The sequence below is a fragment of the Piliocolobus tephrosceles genome, chromosome 6 (assembly GCF_002776525.5).
Source record: "Piliocolobus tephrosceles isolate RC106 chromosome 6, ASM277652v3, whole genome shotgun sequence".
Lineage (NCBI taxonomy): Eukaryota > Metazoa > Chordata > Mammalia > Primates > Cercopithecidae > Piliocolobus > Piliocolobus tephrosceles.
In genome coordinates, this window is record NC_045439.1 from 84,523,554 (window position 1) to 84,544,412 (window position 20,859).

General features: G+C 52.9%; 3 protein-coding genes across 5 annotated transcripts in view; 1 reads left to right on the forward strand and 2 right to left on the reverse strand.

Annotated features, from left to right (window-relative positions):
- The window catches only part of PML (promyelocytic leukemia), a 551,773-nt gene that overhangs the window by 497,807 nt on the left and 33,107 nt on the right, over positions 1-20,859 (forward strand). The gene's annotated exons all lie outside the window — the stretch shown is intronic.
- On the reverse strand, positions 107-7,543 carry NEIL1 (nei like DNA glycosylase 1). Its single transcript, XM_023196652.3, is given in 12 exon segments — positions 107-488; positions 635-800; positions 964-1,025; positions 1,179-1,206; positions 1,562-1,689; positions 2,703-2,802; positions 3,016-3,079; positions 3,173-3,292; positions 6,024-6,465; positions 6,468-6,478; positions 7,309-7,468; positions 7,471-7,543. Coding segments are annotated over 12 exon segments (1,425 nt in total). The 3' UTR covers positions 107-417.
- Positions 13,686-19,612, reverse strand: COMMD4 (COMM domain containing 4). 3 transcript variants are annotated; one of them, XM_023196642.2, is made up of 8 exons: positions 19,417-19,612; positions 17,606-17,677; positions 17,322-17,387; positions 17,054-17,093; positions 16,639-16,758; positions 16,398-16,478; positions 15,855-16,031; positions 13,686-14,675 (listed from the first exon to the last, which is right to left on the reverse strand). In XM_023196642.2, exons 1-8 carry the CDS (start codon positions 19,417-19,419, stop codon positions 14,662-14,664), a joined length of 573 nt encoding a protein of 190 aa, XP_023052410.1. In that variant the 5' UTR covers positions 19,420-19,612; the 3' UTR covers positions 13,686-14,661. The 3 variants fall into 3 exon arrangements, with proteins under 3 accessions (XP_023052410.1, XP_023052409.1, XP_023052411.1); XM_023196641.1 differs by lacking the exon at positions 13,686-14,675 and adding an exon at positions 15,460-15,768; XM_023196643.1 differs by lacking the exon at positions 13,686-14,675 and adding an exon at positions 15,460-15,768 and having other exon boundaries at positions 16,639-16,701; positions 19,417-19,498.

Sequence of the window (20,859 nt, forward strand, 5' to 3'; positions counted from 1 at the left end):
CTCCGCCTCCCGGGTTTCCGCCATTCTCCTGCCTCAGCCTCCAGAGTAGCTGGGACTACAGGCGCCCACCCCCTTGCCCGGCTAGTTTTTTTTTTTTTTTGCATTTTTAGTAGAGACGGGGTTTCACCGTGTTAGCCAGGATGGTCTCGATCTCCTGACCTCATGATCCGCCCGTCTCGGCCTCCCAAAGTGCTGGGATTACAGGCTTGAGCCACCGCGCCCGGCCAAAATGCAGCATTTTTCACATGAGCTTTAAAGATGTGGAAGGTGGGGTACAATTAAAAACATGAGAGTTGTGCAGGCAACAGCTGTAGGGCCTGTTTGCACCTTCAGATATTGCCTGCTCCCAAGAATTCAGACCCCCAGATTCAGGGCAAGACAAGAAAGGGTGAGTGCAGCAAGGAGACCCTCCTGCTGCTAAGAGGCTGAGGTCCCCTCCGGTTCCAAGGATGGGGTGTCAGCCTTGACCTTCCGGGGTCTGCGGTGGCCTGGGGGAAGAACAGGCAAGATGGTCAGCTCAGACTCCCAGGGGCTGTTGTGGCAGCCTCTCTCCCACCTTTGTTCACGCGCTCCTAGGCCACCATCCCATCCTCTCCTGTAGAGCCAGTTGCTGGGAGTGATGAGGAAAGCCCACCAGAAGCTGCCTGTCTCCCGCTTCTCCTCCCCTTCTTGGGCACTGTGGGAACTTCTGGGTCCTGCTGGAGGCTGGTCCCCTCAGGCCGCTGAGTTGCCGTCCTCTCAGGAAGGTCTCTCTTTGCCCTTCGTGTCCTGGAAAGGGCCTTGCTTGGACGCGAAGGGTCCTGGATGGAGGAGACATGGGTCCCTGAGATGCTCAGAGAGCAGTTCAGAGGTTGGTTAGGGCCCACTATTCCCCCCACCCTCTTAGGGTAAGGCAGCTGCCTAGGAGGGGCAGCCAGGGCTGGAGAGTGCAGGGGAAGAGGAGGCGGGAGCAGGCAGCGATACCTCCACTGTGTCCTCAGGACTCAGCTGTGTGGCCTTGGATTTCTTTTTGTGGGATTTGCGCCCTGCAGGACACTGGTGTTGGAGTTGGAGGGTCCTATCCTGCCCAGGGGTGACTCCCAGGGTTGCAGGGGGATAGGGTGGAGAAGGGTGCTGTAGCCCTTGCAGGTGTGAAGTCCTTTCTGCTCTCTTAGCCTATTGCATTAGGAGTAGCTTACCTTTGGGTGCCAAGGGTCCAGGATCCCCCTAAAATGGGATGGGGATAATTCAGGCATCAGCCTGGGTTGGCACAGGGGCAGTATTCCTTGGAGAGGCGGGACTCACACACACCCATCCAGATCAGTGTAGCTTCTCCCCTAGGAAGCCTCGGAGACCTCCCCCATGTCAGAGTCCACATCAGCAAAGCTGCCCTGCCCTTGGGCTACTTCCACTAGCTGCGACCCTGGGACGCAAGGGAGGGGAGGGATGTGACCCTCAGGAACAGTGTGATCCTTGGAGGGTCTAGACAGGCCCTGAGTATCTCCACCCGAATTCTTGTGAGCCCACGTTTCCACCCATCAGCTTCCTGGGGTCTCTGCCTGTGTGAACAGTAGGGCCCAACCTGGAACCAGATGGTACGGCCATGCCGGTCCTGCAGGGAGCTCATGCCTGGCATGCCATAGCAGCGCAGCCAGGCTCGAAAGGCGGCAAAGTCCTCCTCCCCGCTCTCTGACCCGTAGCCTTTGCCCCCTGTGGGACAGAGGAACAGGCAGAGATCAGAGGGCAGGCTCAGGTTGGGAGGAGTGGGGAGCCTGGTTAGACCTGGCCCAGACCTCAGCTACACAAGCTCATGGACTGAGTCAGGGGCCACACTCTCCCTCCTCTGGTGATGTGACCTCAGCTGGTTTCTTCCCACTCGGCCATGGGTTTCCCATCCTGGAGTAGGATTAAGAATCCTTGTCCTGGCCCTGTGCAGTGGCCCACACCTGTAATCCCAACACTCTGGGAAGCTTAGGTGGGAGGAGCCCTAGGGGCCAGGAGTTCAATACCAGCCTGGGCAACATAGGGAGATCCTGTCTCTACAAAAACAAATTTAACAATTAGCCTGGTGTGGTGGTATGAGCCTGTAGTCCTAGCTACTTAGAGGCAGAGGTGGGAGGATCACTTGAGCCCAGTTTGAGGCCAGTCCAGGCAACATGGCAAGATCCTATCTCTACCAAAAGTAATATATATACACGTGTGTGTGTGTGTGAATATATGAAAGAATCCCTGTCTTGCCTGTCTCATGGGCAGCTTGGAAGAAACACTATGTTTTGTTTTGTTTTGTTTGAGATGGAGTTTTGCTCTTGTTGCCCAGGCTAGAGTGCAATGGCGTGATCTCGGCTCACTGCAACCTCCACCTCCTCGGTTTAAGTGATTTTCCTGTCTCATCCTCCCAAGTAACTGAGATTACAGGTGCCCACCACCATACCTGGCTAATCGTTTGCATTTTTAGTAGAGATGGGATTTCACCATGTTGGCCAGGATGGTCTCGAACTCCTGACCTCAGGTGACCCACCCCACTTGGCCTCCCAAAGTGCTGGGATTACAGGCAGCCACTGCGTCCGGCCTGGAAATACTATTGACAAGTGAGGAGGCCTAGTCCATTGAGTAACTAGGGCTACAAACTTCCAAATCAGTGAATCAGGCCCAGAGAGGGACAAGTGCCCCAGGGTTACATAATCATTTGCTGAAGCAGAGGTTACTGCCATCTTTGGCCTCACCCAACTGGACCACTTCCTTGGGCACTGAGTGGCATAGCTCCAGCAGGTCCGGATTCTGCAGCTTGGCCTTGATCTTCTGGCTGAGGGTCAGCTTTGGGCTCTGAGGAAGGGGCAGGGGCAGGACCTGTCTGTCAGCGGGGCAATGTAAAGGCAGCTGACCTTCCCTGTGAGCTTAGCGGAACTTGGGTGGTTCATCCCCTCCCCACCCCCGTTGTTGAGCTAAGCTGGGGACACCTGACCCCACCCATCTCCTTGCCAGCCCACGTGGACACCAGCATGCCGGCATATGTGCTCCATCCCTCTCTGGGCTCACCGGCCTGCGCTGCTGCAGGGCCTCCAGGACCGAGCGGGCCTTCTCAAAGGGTGGGATCTTCAGCCTGTAGTGGGGGGAGGGGAAGCCATGCTAGGCAGTGGGGAATGTGGGCACACCTGGCCCACCCCAGTCCCCATGCCCATGCTTGCTTGCTGACCGGTACAGGATCTCTGCCCGCAGATAGTTGCCAATGCCATTGAAGAACCTCTGGTCCAGGAGGGCCTCGCAGATGGGCCGGTCAAAGGCCTTGTCTGCTAGGTTTCGTAGCACATTCTCCCTGGAGGGACACAGTCTGGGTGCATAAGACCCATCCCCACTCTCCATGAGATGGGGAGAGGGGCTCAGAGAACCTGTTTCTGGGTGCAAGGGGAAGGAAACTGGGAGTTCCAGTTTCTCTTCTCCCTGCCCCAGTTTTCCTATCTGTTAGATGGGAACATGGGAACATCATGGGATTTAAATTCATTGTGAAAGGACGGCCGGGCACGGTGGATCACGCCTGTAATCTCAGCACTTTGGGAGGCCGTGGCAGGCAGATCACTTGAGGTCAGGAGGTTGAGACCAGCCTGGCCAACATGGTGAAACCCTGTCTCTACTAAAAATACAAAGTTAGCTAGGCATGATGGTGAGTGCCTGTAATCCCAGTTACTTGGGAGGCTGAAGCAGAAGAATCTCTGGAACCAGGGAGGTGGAGGTTGCAGTGAGCTGAGATCACGCCATTGCACTCCAGCCTGGGCCACAGAGCGAGACTCCATCTCAAAAAATAAAAACAAAATTAAAAATAAATTCATTGTGAAAGGTGAAAAATACTGATCTAAAGTAACGTGAGGCTGGTGTGGTGGCTCACACCTATAATCCCAGCAGTCTGGGAAGCTGAAGCAGGAGGATTGCTTCAGCCCAGGAGACCAGCCTGGGCAACAAGGAACACTCCGTCTCTACCAAACATTTTAAAAGTAGCCAGGGACTTAGTGGTGTGCTCGTGTGGTTCCAGCTACTCAGGCGGCTGAGGTAGGAGAATCACCTGAGCCCTGGAGGCTGAGGCTGCAGTGAGCTGTGATGGCACCACTGCACCCCAGCCTGGGCAACAAAGTGAGACACTTGTCTCAAAAAAAAAGCAACATGAGGTTGTATATGAGGTTGTGAGTTTATCACCTCATGAGAATAGTGTGGCCACAGGACCTCAAGTGCGTTTGCAGTCTGGAGCTCCCTGTATAGCATTTGTGGTGGGTTAGAGACTGTATGTGGGTGTGCCATTGTTAGGGTCCATTCTTCTCAAGATCCTAGATATTGTCTGGTTCTGTGCAGCACATATGTGGGGTACCAGTGAGGGCCCTAGCAGCCCCCACCCCACCTCCAAGGGTCATGGGTCTCTCCTCCCCACAGTAAAGAGGATGCACATCTTGTTTCTTTGCGGAAAAGGGTCATGGCAAGACTGACTAGTGGGTGTGATGAGTGGACCAGAAGACAGAGCTCTGGGATGAAGGTACAAGGGTAGCCTGGGAGGTGCCCTGATCCCTGAGGGAAGCCAATCGCCACACGCCCCAGCTGGAGGACTAATAAAATAGCCCAAATGCTCGCGGTTTGAGAGAAACTTCAGAGCCAGCTGGCAGAGTTAACTTGTGGAGTGACTCCCCAGGAAGGCTGAGGTTGGAGGAATTCAGAACCAAAGACAGATGTTTCCCTGGGGATATGCTTGGGGTTCACACATGGGACGGCCAGGAGTCAATGGCCTTCTAAGGCACCAGAGACATCCCCGACCCATCCCACAGGCATCCAAGTCTCCTAAGGGCCAACGGACACCCAGCGTCCCCCAGAAAGGGAGAACTTGCCAAGCCCACTCCAGGCCTCTGCATTTGTGACTCTTGTCAGTTCCAGTGCCTTCCTCTGGCTGGCTCCTTCTCATCAGTCAGGCCTCAGCTCAAAGCTCCCTAGAGTGGCCATTGCTAATGCACCCCTACCCTCAGCCAAGTCATCCTCTACCTCCTTCACCCGTTGGGTTTTCCTCAGGCATGAGTCCATTTCTCATTCCCCTCCCCTATGTGAACATCAGTTCTGTGGGAGCAGGGGCCACATTTATCTTGTTCACTGCTGTACCCCAAGCCCCTAGAACAAGGCCTGGCACGAAGCAGACTCATACACGTTTCCTCTTCAGAGGAAAGGAAGTGGCCAACACTGTACCATCTAAGGTGACCTGCATTGCATCCCAGGTGGGGCTGTTACACCCTCCTGCAGGCAGGGAAGTGGCACAGAGGAGACCACAGGACACAGAGTAGTGGGCAGGCCGGATGTGGGAGACCACAAAGCCCAAGACAGAAGCCATGTCATGAGGTAGTCCCCTCCCCATCCCCTTGAAACAATTCTGCTCAGCCTCACTGACCATGTTAAAGCCCCTTTACTTTCTCAGCCTCCTGGGAGCCCTGAGAGGTGGTGTGGGATTGTGGGTGGGAGCCCCAGCCTCTCTGACACTAACTGGCCACATGTCCTCAGGGCAGTGCCTACTCATCCTCCTCTTGACTCTCCTCTCTCCTCCCCCATCAGTTATTATTATCATTATTTTTTGAGACAGAGTCATGCTCTGTTGCCCAGGTTGCAGTGGAGTGGTGCTATCTCGGCTCACTGCAACCCCTGCCTACCCGGCTCAAGCGATTTTATTGCCTCAGCCTGTAGCTGGGGTTACAGGCATGTGCCACCATGCCCGGCTAATTTTTGTATTTTCAGTAGAGACAGGGTTTCACCATGCTGGCCAGGCTGGTCTCGACCTGACCTTAAGTGATCTGCCTGCCTCGGCCTCCCAAAGTGCTGGGATTACAGACGTGAGCTACCATACCCGGCCCCCAATTAGTTTTGAGTTTCCATGTCCATTGGCTCAGGGAGCTGACCCAGGACAGGGGCACTGTCTTGATCTGCAGAGAGGGGACTGAGGCCCAGAAGGGGCAGGGACTTGCCCTTTGTTGGCCAAGAAGGCACTAACAGAGCATGACTATGTTCATCACACCTGGTGCTGGCCCTACCTGAACTGCTCGTACTGCTGCAAGACACAGGGCCCGCGGCCTGGCTGCCACTTGCCCCCAAGGTCCCAGTGGCCGAACCGGCGGACGTCCACGAAACACAGGGCGAGCCGGGGGCCAGGCGGGGCCGTGTAAAAGCGCAGGTGGGCATGGCGTGGCAGCTCCTCGCAGGGCACCAGCTGAAAAGAGCCGGACATGCCAAAGCGAAAGACCAGGGCCAGGGGCTCCTGGGGTGGCTGGGCCCCAGGCAGAGGGCTCAGTATCAGGCGCAGCTCCTTGCCGCGGGCTAAAGCTGAGATGCGGTAAGCACTGCTCTCAAAGGGCACCTCGGGGTTGCGGCTGACAGAGGACTTCTCCACGCAGCCGCCGAACACCAGCGCCCCGCAGGCCTCGTTCACAAACTGGCTGGCCAAGTGCAGCTCCGGGCCCTCAGGCATCCTGAGCGGGGCGGCGGAGTCCTATTGGGGAGGAAGGTGCCAGGTGGAGCCCGGTGTGGACTTTGTGAGGTAGGGGCTGTCGGCCCCATTTTTAGAGGAGAACTCGGAGGGTCAGAGGGGCATGTGGCCAGCTGAGGCTGGCAGGAAAGTGCGGGCCTGGCCACTGCCCTGAATCTCCTACCCTGACAAGTGCCTGGAAAACCCAGGGCGCTGGGAGCTGGGGCTGCAGAGGGGGTAGGACTCTGCCTTGCTGCTAACCGCTTCCTTCCATGGGCTTCCGCCCCATTTAGAGGAAAGTCCGAACCCTTGCGGGGCCGCGGCTGCAGCCTCACTTCTCCCGGGCTCCCCTCACTCACTGATCTCATCTCCGCCTTGGCCCCTGCTGTCCCTCTGTCCTGGACACTTGAGGGAGACTTCCCGACCCCCCATCTGAGGGGGCACCCCCTCCGCACACGCTGTCTCTTTCTCCGGGCCTTCCCACCATGTGAAAGGGTCTTAGAGTCGCGTGGCCGCCCCTCCCTGCGCCCCCCACCCCACCCACTTAGGACGCGCACCACCGAGGGAAAAAGTGAAGCTCAGCCTGGCCCGAGGGAGCAGCGGGATCTGCCGCTAGGCCGCAGCGAGCCCCGGGCCTGCCCCACGGGCCGGACACCCCCGCGGCCGCCCCCGGGTCAGGGCAGGGGCCAGGATGAGGCGAGCGGTCTGCTGCCGTGCGCTGGAGCCGACCCCAGGGCTCCGCAGGAGGACTGGGGGCACCAGGAAGGGCTCCCCGAGCTCCGGCCCTGGGCCCGGGGGAGGCAAAGGGCCCGCGGCAGCGCCTGGTCCCTGGGGTGGGGGTACCCACTCCTCACCTTCGCCCTCCCCGCTTTGCCACTTGCCTCTGTCCCCGGGCGGTTCGGGATCGGAGGCGAAGGTGTGCCTCAAGTGGAAGGGGGCACTTAGCGACGGCAGACGCCCGTACCTTGCCCCCTCCGCACCTGGGCGCCGCCCCTGGCCTGGCAACCACAGGTTCGTTTTCTGGGAGAACGTGAGGCTCCAAATCCTAGTTTTGGGGAGGAGCGGCGCTCTAGGGCCCGCCCTCCCCATGACCCCGCTGCAACCCTGTCCTCGGTTAGTCCTGACTCCCCTCCTCCTCAGGGCCCCCTAAAGCCCATCCTCTCCTTAGCCCTACAGCGCACCCCCCGCACCCCGATCCTACACGCCCCCTCCCCGGGAACCCGCACTCCGTTCCGCTCCTCGCCACTGCAGCCACTAAAGGGTTAACGTCAGGACGGGCGGCGCCCAGGAGCGCGCTGGGAGCTGCTGGGAGGTGTAGTCCTTGAGGGAGGCGGTAGCGACTCCTCGGGGTGGGGTCCCCGAGCCGGGGGGCGGGGGGCTTCCGGGCTGTGGGGCAGGCTTCGGGGCAGTTACCTGGCTGGGAGATGGCGGAGGAACCTGACTTCCCACTGCCTGGCGCCGGCGGGATGCGAGCGCAGGTCTCAGGCTCCGGGTCGCCGCTGTCTCTGCGGTTGGGGGAAGTCACCCAGCTAGCCTCGGACAGGGTCGGCACCCCCAGGAGGAAACAGCAGCGACGAGCCAGAGCGGAGTCGCCTGCAGGTGCGCGCATGGGGTGCACAGATGCGCGGTACGCGCATGCCCTAGGGACTCGGTGGGGAGCCTAAGCACCAACGAACAGGCAGACCTAACTCATAAACAAACATATCACGGCCGGCCGGGTCAGACGTGCAGCCAAGCAACAACAACAGAAAAGGCGGGGAGGCAGACCCATTTCACATGGTTGTGTTGGAGAGAGTCGAGATCTGAAATCAGAAGGCGCCAGCCCGCAAAAAGGAAAAACCCGACATGTTGGGCGGAAGGAACCGCCAATGAAAAGGCCCTGCGGCGAGAAAGAGATTGGTCACTGAAAGAACTCAAAGAAGTCCTGTGTGGCTGGAGTGGAGCTGCGGGTAGTGATGGGAGGTGAAGACAGAAGCAAACAGGACCCAGGTCAGGTCCAGCTGGGCCTCCGGAGGGGCTCCGTGTGGAATTTGCACTTCATTCTAAGTGTATGCCTAACCCATCTCCACGATTTCCCCTCCACACTACCTTGCTACGTCTCCTTATGAGGCGTAATAAAATTATGTGGCTTTGTAAGAAATTGGTTTTTAGAGATGCATGTTTAAAGTATTGGGTATGAAATGTCATGATTTGTCTAATTTACTTTAAAATACTTCTGCCAAAATAAATGAATAGAATTAACAACTTGATATTAGTTGACAATATCTAATCACATCTAAGTTATTAGATATTAGTTAACAGTAACTTCTTTTTCTGAGACAGGGTCTCACTGTGTCACCCAGGCTGGAGTGCGGTGGCGAAATCTCTGCACACTGCAACCTCCACTTCCCCAGGTTCAAGTGATTCTCCTGCCTTAGCCTCCCGAGTAACTGGGATTACAGGCATGTGCCACCATGCCTGGCTAATTTTCATATTTTTAGTAGAGACGGGGTTTCGCCTTGTTGGCCAGGCTGGTCTTGAACTCCTGACCTCAAGTGATCTGCCCACCTCGGCCTCCCAAAGTGCTGGGATTACAGAAGTGAGCCACCATGCCCAGCCAACAGTGACTTAATATCATCTAACAGCTAGTCCACATCCAGATTTCCCCAATTGCCCCAAATATATATATATTTAGACAGGATTTCACTCTGTCCCCCAGGCTACAATCATGCAGCCTCCGACTTCCAGGGCTCAAGTGATCCTCAGCCTCAGCCTCCCGAGTAGCTGGGACTACAAGCACACACCACCACACCTGGCTAATTCATGTTTTGTAAAGACGTGCTCTATGTTGCCTAGGCTGGCCTCAAACTCCTGGGCTCAAGTGATCCCCCCACCTCGGGGTCCCAAAGTGTTGGGATTACAGGTGTGAACCATGGTGCTCGGCCCTCAAAATGTCTATATATCTGGTTTGTTCAAGCAGATTCCAATCAAGGATTATGTCTTTTTTTTTTTTTTTTTTTGAGATGGAGTCTCCCTCTGTTGCCCAGGCTGGGGTGCAGTGGCCTGATCTCTGCTCACTGCAAGCTCCGCCTCCCAGGTAACGCCATTCTCCTGCCTCAGTCTCCCAAGTAGCTGGGACTACAGGCGCCCACGACCAGGCCTGGCTGATTTTTTTGTATTTTTTTGGTAGAGACGGGGTTTCACTGTTAGCCAGGATGGTCTCGATCTCCTGACCTCATGATCCGCCCGCCTCGGCCTCCCAAAGTGCTGGGATTACAGGTGTGTTCCACTGTGCCCGGCTAATGTATTTTTAATAATTTTAAATCTAGATGAAACCACCTTCCCCTCTCCCCCCTACTTCATCCCCTTCTTTTTTGTCTTCATGACACCTTTCTGAAGAGTCTCAGCCAGTTATCCTTTGAGATAGATGCTGCATCACATTCTCAGTTTGTCTGAATGTATCCTGAGGATGTCACTGATATTGTCACAGCGATTGTTCCTCTATCTGTGGTTAATCCTGCATGCTGGGAATTAGATCTAAAGGCTTGATTCTATAAATATTCAGGGATACTTCCTAGGTGCTACTCCGTACTTGGTTTTTGTTTCTGTTTTGTTTTTTTGAGATGGAGTCTTGCTCTGTCACCCAGACTGGAGTGCAATGGCACGATCTTGGCTCACTGCAACCTCTGCCTCCCGGGTTCAAGTGATTCTCCTACCTCAGCCTCCTGAGTAGCTGAGATTACAGGCATGCGCCACCACTCCCAGCTAATTTTTGTATTTTTAGTAGAGATGGGGTTTCACCATGTTGGCCAGGCTGGTCTCAAACTCCTGACCTCAGGTGATCCGCCTACCTCGGCCTCCCAAAGTGCTGGGATTACAGGGATGAGCCACTGTGCCTGGCCACTGCTCTGTACTTTGAATTGTATCATATCAGGCGGCACCCAATATCTCATTGTCCCACTTTAGTGGGAGCTGAAATTGATCAAGACGAGGGCTGTGGCAGCCAGACCTCTGCATTAGAAAACACATGCTTCATACCTTGTGATCACCAAATAATCTATGAATTCTTTGTTGTTCTCTTGTTTAAATAAAGGTATAATTTACATATAATAAAATTTACCCCTTTCAGACTGCAATATTTGACAAACACATAGTCATGTAACTGCCACCCCAATCAAGAGATAACACACTTTGAAGCATTATTCCCAAGATGTGGAAACAACTGGTAAATGGATTTTTAAAAATGTGATATATAATAGGCTGGGCATGGTGGCTCATGCATGTAATCTCAGCACTTTGGGAGGATCGCCTGAGCCCACGAGTACAAGACCAGCCTGGGCAACATAGGGAGATTCCATCTCTATAAAAAAAAAGAATTAGCATAGCGGCATGCATCTGTAGTCCCAGCTACCCCAGAGGCTATGGCTGGAGGGTTGCTTGAGTCTGGGAGTCAGAGACTACAGTGAGCTGTGATCATGCCACTGCACTCTAGCCTGGATGACAGAGTGAGACCTTATCCCCATCCCTGCCCCCTGTAAAAAACAAAAAATGTAGTATACAATGGAATATTATTCAGCCTGTAAAAAAAGGAAATACTGCCATATGCAACAACACAGGTAACCTCGAAGACATTGCACTAAAGAAGTTGGTCACAGAAGGACAAATACTTAAGCTGGACGCTTAAGTATTTAAGCTCACACCTGGAATCCCAACACTTTGGGAGGCTGAGGCAGGTGGATCACGAGGTCAGGAGATCGAGATCATCCTGGCCAACATGGTGAAACCCTGTCTCTAATCAAAATACAAAAATTATCTGGGTGTGGTGGCATGCGCCTGTAGTCCCAGACACTCAGGAGGCTGAGGCAGGAGAATTGCTTGAACCTGGGAGGCGGAAGTTGCAGTGAGCCGAGATCGTGCCACTGCACTCCAGCCTAGCGACAGAGTGAGACTCCATCTCATCAAACAAACAAGCAAAAAAACCCAGAAAGTATACCCCATGGTTCCACTTATATGAGGTATCTAAATAAACACATAGAAATGGCAAGTAGAATGGTGGTTGCCAGGAGCTGCCAGGAAGGAGGAAATGGGTAGTAGATATTCAATGAATATAAAGTTTTGGGTTTTTGGCCAGGTGCAGTGGCTGACGCCTGTGATCCCAACACTATGGGAGGCCGAGGGGGGTGAATCACTTGAGACCAGAAGTTCAAAACCAGCCTGGCCAACATGGTGAAACCCCGTCTTTACTAAAAATACAAAATTCGCTTTGAGATCCTGTCTCAAAAGAAAATAAAATAGGTTTTTGTTGTTGTTGTTGAGACAGGTCTCACTCTGTTGCCCAAGCTGGAGTATAATGACGCAATCTTGGCTCACTGTAGCGTCGACCTCCCAGTAGCTAGGATTACAGGCGGGGGCCACCATGCCTAATTTTTTGTATATTTTAGTAGAGACAGGGTTTTACCACTTTGCCAAGACTGGCCTCGAACTCTTGACCTCAAGTGATCCACCCGCCTTGGCCTCCCAGAGTGTTGGGACTACAGGCGTGAGCCACTGTGTCCAGCCTGAAAGTGATTTTCTAATTGTCATTCTTAATATATTTGATAGAATACATCTGTCAAGTATAGCTTTACCTCACTGATCAAGGCTATTTGGTTATCCTGACTAAAAAGACAGGATAAGCTCTTTTTTATATTTTATTTTTTTGAGACAGGGTCTCACTCTGTCACTCAAGGCTGGAGTGCAATGGTGTGATCATTGTTCACTGCAACCTCGACCTCCTGGGCTCAGGTGATCCTCCACCCTCAGCCTCCTGAGTAGCTGGGACAATGGTGCATACCACCATACCTGACTAATTTTGGGTTTTTTTTTTTGGTAGAGATGGGGTTTTGCCATGTTGCTCAGGCTAGTCTCCTTGTGAATTTTTTTTATCACTTTGTTTATTCCCGGTTTTCATTTTCGTTTCTTCTTGCCCAACTGTGGCTAATTGAACATTTTTTAGAATACCAGTTTGACTTACCTATAATTTTATTTTTAATTGACAAATAATAACTGTATACCTTTATGGGGTACGGTGTGATGTTTTGTACATGTATATATTATGGAATGATCAAATCGGCTGGGCACGGTGGCTCATGCCTGTAATCCCAGCACTGTGGGCGGCCGAGGCAGGTGGATCACCTGAGGTCAGAAGTTTAAAAACAGCCTGGCCAACATAGTGAAACCCTGTCTCTACAAAATGTACAAAAAATTAGCCAGGGGTGATGGTGCATGCCTGTAGTCCCAGCTATTACAGAGGCTGAGGCAGTAGAATCACTTGAACTTGGGAGGTGGAGGTAGCAGTGAGCCGAGATCACTCCACTGCACTCCAGCCTGGGCAACAAGAGTGCGACTCTGTCTCAAGAAAAAAGAAAAAACAACAAAAAAAGATCAAATCAGGCTAATTAGATATCTATTACTTCCAATATCATTTGTGATGAGAACATTTAAAACCCTCTTTTAGCTATTTTGAAATATACATGGTTATTAACTAGTCACTACGCTGTGCAATAAACCACCAGAACTTCCTCCTCCTAACTGGAACGTTGTACCTTTTGACCAGTATCTCCCCTTCCCCGCGCAACCCACCCCCTCTCTCCTCCAGCCTCTGCTAATCACCATTCTACCGTCGACTTCTATGAATTTACTTTTTCTTTTGAGACAGGGTCTCACTCTGTTGCCCAAGCTGGAGTGCAGGAGCACTATCATGGTTCACTGCAGCCTTGACCTCCCTGGCTTAAGCCTTGACCTCCCTGGCTTAAGCAATCCTCCCACCTCAGCCTCCCAAGTAGCTGGGACTATAGGCATGTACCATCACTCAGCTAATTTTGTTTATTTTTTATAGAGACAGGTTTGCCATGTTGCCCAGCCTGGTCTCAAACTCCTGGGCTTAAGCGATCCTCCCACCCTGGCTTCCCAAAGTGCTGGGATTACAGGCACGAGCCACTGCCCCAAGCCTTCTTTTCAGGTCCAGGCATAAGTGAGGTGATGTGGTATGTCTCTCTGTGCCTGGCTTATTTCACTTAGCATCATGTTGTCAAGGTTTATCCATGTCACAAATGACAGAACCTTCTGCTTTCTAGGGCTGAATAGTATTCCAATGTCTATATATACCTTTTTTTTTTTGAGACAGGATCTCAGCTCTGTTACCCAGGCTGGAGTACAGAGGTATGATACAGCTCACTGCAGTCTCAAACTTCTGGGCTTAAGCGATTGATCCTCCTGCCTCAGCCTTCTGAGTAGCTGAGACTATAGGCATGCACCACCCGCAAGTGCTTCTGCAAGGGGCTTTGCTTCTCCTCATAACAGCGGCACAGGCCTAATTTTTTTTTTGTAGAGACTGAGTCTCCCTATGTTGCTCAGGCCAGGCACAAGGTCTAAAGCAATCCTCCCACCTCAGCCTCTCAAAGTGCTGGGATTACAGGCATGAGCCACTGCACCTGGCCTTTAGTTATTATTTCTTTGAATACTTTTTCCATTCCACTCTCTTCCTCCTTAACCTTCTGAGACGCTAATAATGAATGTTAGCACTTTTGTGTAGTCCTACAGATCGGTCATGATCAGTTTTATGTGTCAACCTGACTGGGCCGTGGGGTCCAGATTCCAGGAATTTCTCTGCTGTGTGGAGCCTCAGGTCCTGAGGATCCCAGCCAGGATAGGCTCCCTTCTCTCCATCGCTCAGTCTTTTAGTTTGTTTTATATGTAACATCCAGGGTTGTTAACTGTACTTAGTGGGAGGAATAGGGAAAACACCTACTTCATTTTTCCAGAAGTCAGGAGTAGAGTCAGTACTTATCTCTTTTGATGTTCAAATTGTCTCATCTTTGGCCAGTGGAATAAGCCATTATTCTTTGATAGGTTCCTTACACTGAAAGATACTCCAGGCGGGTCCTTCTTGTACCCTCCATGTGCCAACTCTGGCATCAGCCTTTTCTACAAGGGGCCCTGGCTGGTCTGGCCCAGTCCTGGGAGCCCATCTGCCTTAGTCTTCTCAAGCTGCTATTAACAATATAGACTGGTGGCTTACACCACAGAGATTTATTTCTCACAGTTCTGGAGGCTGGGAAGTTCAAGATCAAGGTGCCAGCAGACTCAGTTCCTGCTGACAGCTCTCCTCCTGGCCTTGTAGACAGCCACCTTCTCGTTGTATGCTCACATGGTCCTTATCTGGTGGTGCGTGCATGTGGACAAAGCCTTCAGCATATGAATTCTGGAGGAACATGAACATTCAGTCCATAACATTGGCAACGTTCCTCTTGCCAATGAGTGGTTCAGGCATGGTCACTTCTCTCTTCCTAAAGAAGATGGCAGTGGCTAGGCACAGTGGCTTACACCTATAATCCCAGCACTTTGGGAGGGCAAGGCAAGTGGATCACCTGAGGTTGAGACCGGCCCAACCAACATGGAGAAACCTTGTCTCTACTAAAAAAAAAATACAAAATTAGCTGGGAATAGTGGCACATGCCTGTAATCCCAGTTACTCGGGAGGCTGAGGCAGAAGAATTGCTTGAACCCAGGAGGCAGAGGTTGTGGTGAGCCGAGATCGCACCACTGTACTCCAGCCTAGGCAAGAAGAGTGAAACTCCGTCTCTAAATAAATAAATAAATAAGTAAGATGGCAGTGAAACCTGGGCAAGAAGAGCAAAACTCCATCTCTAAATAAATAAATAAAAGATGGCAGTGAAACAAGGGCAATCTCCTTTCTGTACAAGGGGCATTTGGCTTTGGGGTGACCAACTTGCTGCTAGCCTGAGGACATGGCCAGAGGGCAAAGACAGCAGAGCCAAGAGCATCCCAGATCTGGGAGACAGAACCTGATTTTCCTCTCATTAGACAAGCAGATGCATTTTGGTCCTCAGTTGGCCTCACCTGTGACCTCCTTCAATCAGCAACTGAGAAAAGAAAATGAGCGATGGACCAAGGAGGCCCATATGTCACTTTTGTTTCTCTCACAAGAACTCTTGATCTGAACCTAAACAGAACCCCTGCACACATTCCTTTATACTTCTGTTTATTTTTCCTGCTCATGAAAACAGTCAACAATTGCCTTTCGAGGGAAGGGAAGGTAATGCTGGGAAAGGTCCTCAGGAGCCCTGAGCCGAGTTCTCAAGAGAGAAGTGAGGCAGCTGGGGATCTGGGAGGCCAGAGTCCAGGCCAGGACCTCAGCATCCTAGAACCAGGGCCGTCTCCCAAAGAGCAGTTCAGAGGGCGTGATTCTATACAGGCAGGGCGGCTTCACACAGGCCTGGAACGCCCTTCTCCTCAGCCCAGGGAGCTCATTAGGGTCTGGGCCTGCTTTAGTTCTGTAGAGGGAAGAGGTGAGCAGCCGGGAGGCAGTCAGGCAGGATCTGGGAGAGCCTCTCACCCGTCGAGGAAAGCTGAGCCTCACCTGTCAGGAGGACCTGGAACTTGTCTGCTGAGAGGGACATGGCAACAGGCTGGGCTGGGGTCCCTGGGGCAGCTGCCACCTCCAGCCGCAGGTGCACCATGGGCTCTTCCACGGACCGCAGCAGGCTGGAGCTCAGGGTGTAGTCCACCCGCCAGCCCACACCTGCCAACCTGTTCACTGTGAGATAGGGTGGGTGGCTCTCAGGATCAAAGGCAGGCAAGTCAAATGGCCCTCAGCTGACACTCTGGCTCAGCTCTCAACCCTTCAAGGCTATGTGGCCTCTAAGAAGCTCCCATCCCGCTGACCCAGGCTCATAACACGGCAGGTGCCCGATAATCAGTTCGGATCACCTACAGCAGACCTCAGTGGCAAGAGGTCTTGGCTGGACTCTGGGCTGGAGGCAGGAGACCCAGGGCCAGGTCCCAGCTCTATGGCTGCTAGTAACCATGTGACCATGGTTAAGTCATCTCCCTGGAACTAGCACTTTGCATGCTGCGTGCACCTTCTAGAATGAGCCCAGACCCTGGCTGGCCTCATACTTACTGCGTAGGCTGCAGACCCGCAAGTGCTTCTGCAAGGGGCTTTGCTTCTCCTCGTAACAGCGGCACAGGCTGGCTGCGTGCTCTGGGGGTAGAACGGAGTAGCTCTGGAGGTAGCAGGTGGGGGCTGGGCTTGGGTTCCTGGCCCAGACAGGGCAGGGTACACCTTGGGGTCACAGGGCCTCGCCCCTTTTTTGGAAGCCCTTGGCCCACAGGCTGCCCAGCTGCCCACCCACAACCTGTACCTTTGGGCAGCCCCAGCTGCTGCAGTTCACTGGACAAGGATTCGCCATCGACACTGTGCTTGGCTGCACTGGAGAGGATGAAACTCAGCACTGCCACTGTGGCCTTCACATCGCCTGACTCTGAAGGACCCATGGGTGGGACAGAGGGTGTCGCTGTGGCCCCAGCCACCTCCCTGTTGCCCTATTAACTTCAGCTCAAAGCCCCCAGGCCTCCTGGAGCCACAGGCACTGCTCCTGCTCCACCAGGAGCTGGCAGAGGACAGGAAGGTGGGACTGTCAATGTCTTTCTTTCCCTCATGCTCCTCCACTAGGGAAGGTTAAGTTAAGGATGCTGCAGGGAGGGGTGGGGGGCCCCTCTGTACCAGACTGAGGTCCCAGGGTTGCCTGGGGTCTGTGGACTCAGCGGGGTACTCACCAAACTTGGTGTCAGCCGTGAGCTTCAGGATCTTCTCATACTATGGGGAAAGGAGACCTTCAGAGGGTGCCAGTACCCTATTCACCAGCCCCTCACCCCCAGCCTGGATCCTGTGATAAGGAACAGACAGGCTGGAAAGAAGTATGGGAGGTGCCCAGAGAGGTTTCGAGGCTGGGTCACCCGTCGTCTCCCCGGGCCTAGTGCAGAGCATCAGGGCACTGGGGGTCATAAGGTCATGGGACAATGGGGTGCTGGGTCTTGTACTCACATCAATTCCCTGCCCCAGCAGCTCCTTTAGTATCTGGCTGCAGAGAAGCCGCAACTTCACAGAGGACTGGAAGGGAAGTCCTTACATCAGCCAGGCTGGCGAACCTCACCCCTCCTTCCTGGGGACTGGCTCAGAGCAGGCCAGCCGCTGATCAAGGTCACAAAGCATGGTAGCACAGGCTGAGAGCACTGAGGCCCTAACCCCAGAGAAACCTCACCATCCTCTACACACAATCCCCAGCCCAACGCCCCTCCTCCACCCAGACTAGACCCTGTGCACTTAACCATCTTGGCCAGCGTGCTGATCTCTGCCAGGACCCAGTCGGGACAGTCCAGATCACCACAGAACCGGAACCTCTGCAAGGGAGGGAGGCAGGTAATCAGGCTGGAGGGAGGGCTGAGGTGTGGCCAGGATCCTTGTGTCTCCCACACTGCTGCCCGGCAGGGACCCCGGTCCCCGTCATAGATGGATACCCTCTGGCCACTTGTTCTCCCCTATCACCAGGCTGTTGAGTGAACTCTCTCCTTGACCCACCCTCCACCAAACCCTGCTCTGAGGTCTACTCCAGGCATTCGTCTGCTCAGCAAACATCAATCGAGCGCCTTCTCTGTGCTAGCTCCCACTCTTAAGTGCTAGGGGTACTGCAGGGGACAAAACAAAGTCCTCTGCCTCACACAGATGAGTGACCTCTCTCCCCTCTTCCCCATACCCGCACAACTCCAGCCACTCCGGCTTCCCTGCTGCTGCTCGGGGACACCAGTCTCGCTCCTGCCTCCATGCCTGCTGCACTCTCTGTGTGGCTTGGTATCCCTTTTTTTTTTTTTTTTTTTTTTTTTGAGACAGTTTTACTCTTGTTGCCCAGGCTGGAATGCAATGGTGCAACCTCCGCTTCCCAGGTTCAAGTGATTCTCCTGCCTCAGCCTCCCAAGTAGCTGGGATTACAGGCATGTGCCACCACACCCAGCTAATTTTGTATTTTTAGTAGAGACAGGGTTTCACCATGTTGGCCAGGCTGGTCTTGAACTCCCGACCTCAGGTGATCCACCCTCTTTACCCTCCCAAAGTGCTAGGATTACAGGCGTGAGCCACCGCCCCTGGCCAGAACAGCCCTTCTTTATTAAACTTCTTAAAATAGCCCTTCACACCGGGAAATTTTGGGGGCAGGTGGATGTGTTCATTATCTTGATTGTGGTGATCCAAGAGCCAGGAAGATTTGGTCTTTACTTATGCAGCCTCATCTTTCCCTAACCTTCCAGATGATACTCTCCCAGCTATGGGAATTGCATTCATTCCTGGGGAGCCATGCTCTCTCTCACCTGAAGTCTCTGCACATGCTGTTCCCTGTCTGAAGACACACACCTCCCACCCTTGCCTCCCAACCCCTGGTACACAAACTGTACTTCAGCCAGCCAGCTCCTGCCATCCGCCTTTAAGGTTGATGGCATCCTCAGGGAGCCCCCTTAGCACCACACACAAGGCGCAGTTAGGTCTCTGCCCCCGGAGCCTTAACTATGACTGCCAATTCAAGCCTCCGATTTCCCCAGGCAGCTCAAGTCCTCCCAGTGCCTAGCACACTTCATGGTATAGACTAGGCGCTTAGAACGCACGGATGGATGGATTGGATGGATGGATGGATAAGTCTCAACCCCAAAACTACTACTTCCTGGCTCTGGAAAGAGCGGAGGGGCTTCCTAACAGTGTGCAAGAGTCAGCCTGAGTCTAAGCACGTTCTTGTCTAAGTCCCACAGCAGGGCTGGGGAAGGGGGTGTCCTTGGGAGGTCCTCTTGGAGCTGGGGAAGACCTGAAAGGACTCCTAACTCGAGACAAGCCCTAGTTCCTGTTCCTTTCGCTAGGGAAGCACAGGGACTCTAAGCCGGCCGGCCTGCTCTGTCTTACCCGCCCCCAATCCCCGCCTCCGGCTGGGGAGCGGGACGGCGGTGGACTTTTCTCTGGCGGACCCGCAGCCGTCACGCCCACACACACTATGTTTGCGGAGAGGCCAGTACAGACAACCTCCCCCCGATTCCGGAGCCACTTGGCGCCCCCTCATTCCCGCTCCAGCAACCTAAGCCTCGCTCCATCCCTGGTGCCTCACCATCGCGCCAGGAAGCCAGGGCCCGGGAATTCCTTTTTCCGGTCCCGCAGGGTCAGCTGAGTCGATGATCACGTGACTGGGACTAACGGCCTCTGGGAGGGCGGGGCCTGCTCGAGTGAGACTGGGAGCGGACCGCAGCCCACTGGAGGTTCCCGCGGCGAACTGCTGGCGTCTCCTGTTCTGTCTCCCAGAATCCTTCCCTGGAAAAAACTGGCGCCAACCGCCAGTTTAACTGAGGACTGAATTAAGACATTAGGAAAGACAGTGGAAGTTATTTCATTTGTTTAACTTAAGGGGGTAGGATCCTGGGAGCCAGGGTGTTTCAGGTCATTGCCATGTTTTCCGCTATTAAGCAAATAGCTTTATACACAGCTGCGGGCTGTGGAAAAAGACATATTTTAAAAACTGAAATATACTACGTATACAGAAAATTGTACCTATTGTAAATATAAAGCTTAATAAGTTTTCATCAACTATAGAGCTCACATAACCAGCACCCAGATAAGGAAATAACCAGATAACTTCTCCAAGTGCATGGATATTTTATTTCATTTTGATGAATCTTCTAGGTGCCTAGCAAAAAGGGCTGTCATAATTAACATACCCAGGAAAACGCCCTACAGCTTCAACATCAATAGATGCTTATCTTAATTTTTGCCAATCTGATGGGGAAGAAAAATAGGTTGCTTAGATTGCATTGGTAGTCTGCTTACTGGTAACAATAAATGGGTAGCCTAGAACAACTAAGTTTCCGACATTGACTTGAAGAGGCAAAAACAGAGAGATAAAACAACAAAAATACATTAGAGAATAGACCAATAACCAAAGAAGAAATTGAAAACAGTCGTCCCTTGGTAACCTCAGGATGTTGGTTCCAGGATCCCAGAGATACCAAAATTCACAGATGCTCAAGTCCTTGATATAATATGGCATAGTATTTGCATATAACCCATGCACATCCTTCCGTATACTTTAAATCATCTCTAGATTACTATAATACCTAATACAACGTAATGCTTTGTAAATAGCTGTTATAAAGTTTAAAAAATTTTTATTTTTGAGACAGAGTCTTGCTCTGTCGCCCAGGCTGGAGTGCAGTGGCAGTGATCTCCGCTCACTGCCAGCTCTGCCTTCCTGGTTCACGCTATTCTCTTGCCTCAGCCTCCGGAGTAGCTGGGACTACAGGCACCCGCCACTGCACCCAGCCTGTGTTTTTTTTTTTTTATTGTTTTACTTTTTTCCAAATATTTTTGATGCACAGTTGGTTAAATCCAATGATCCAGAACCCGAGGATACAGAGGACTGACCGTAGTTTGAGCTCTCTCCTCGATTCCATGCCTATCCCATGCACCAGGTGCAGCTGGTTTTATTGTTGCAGGCTTTCAAGTTTTCAAAAGACAGAGCTCATGACAAGTAAACTGCTCTATAGAATAGAAAGAAATG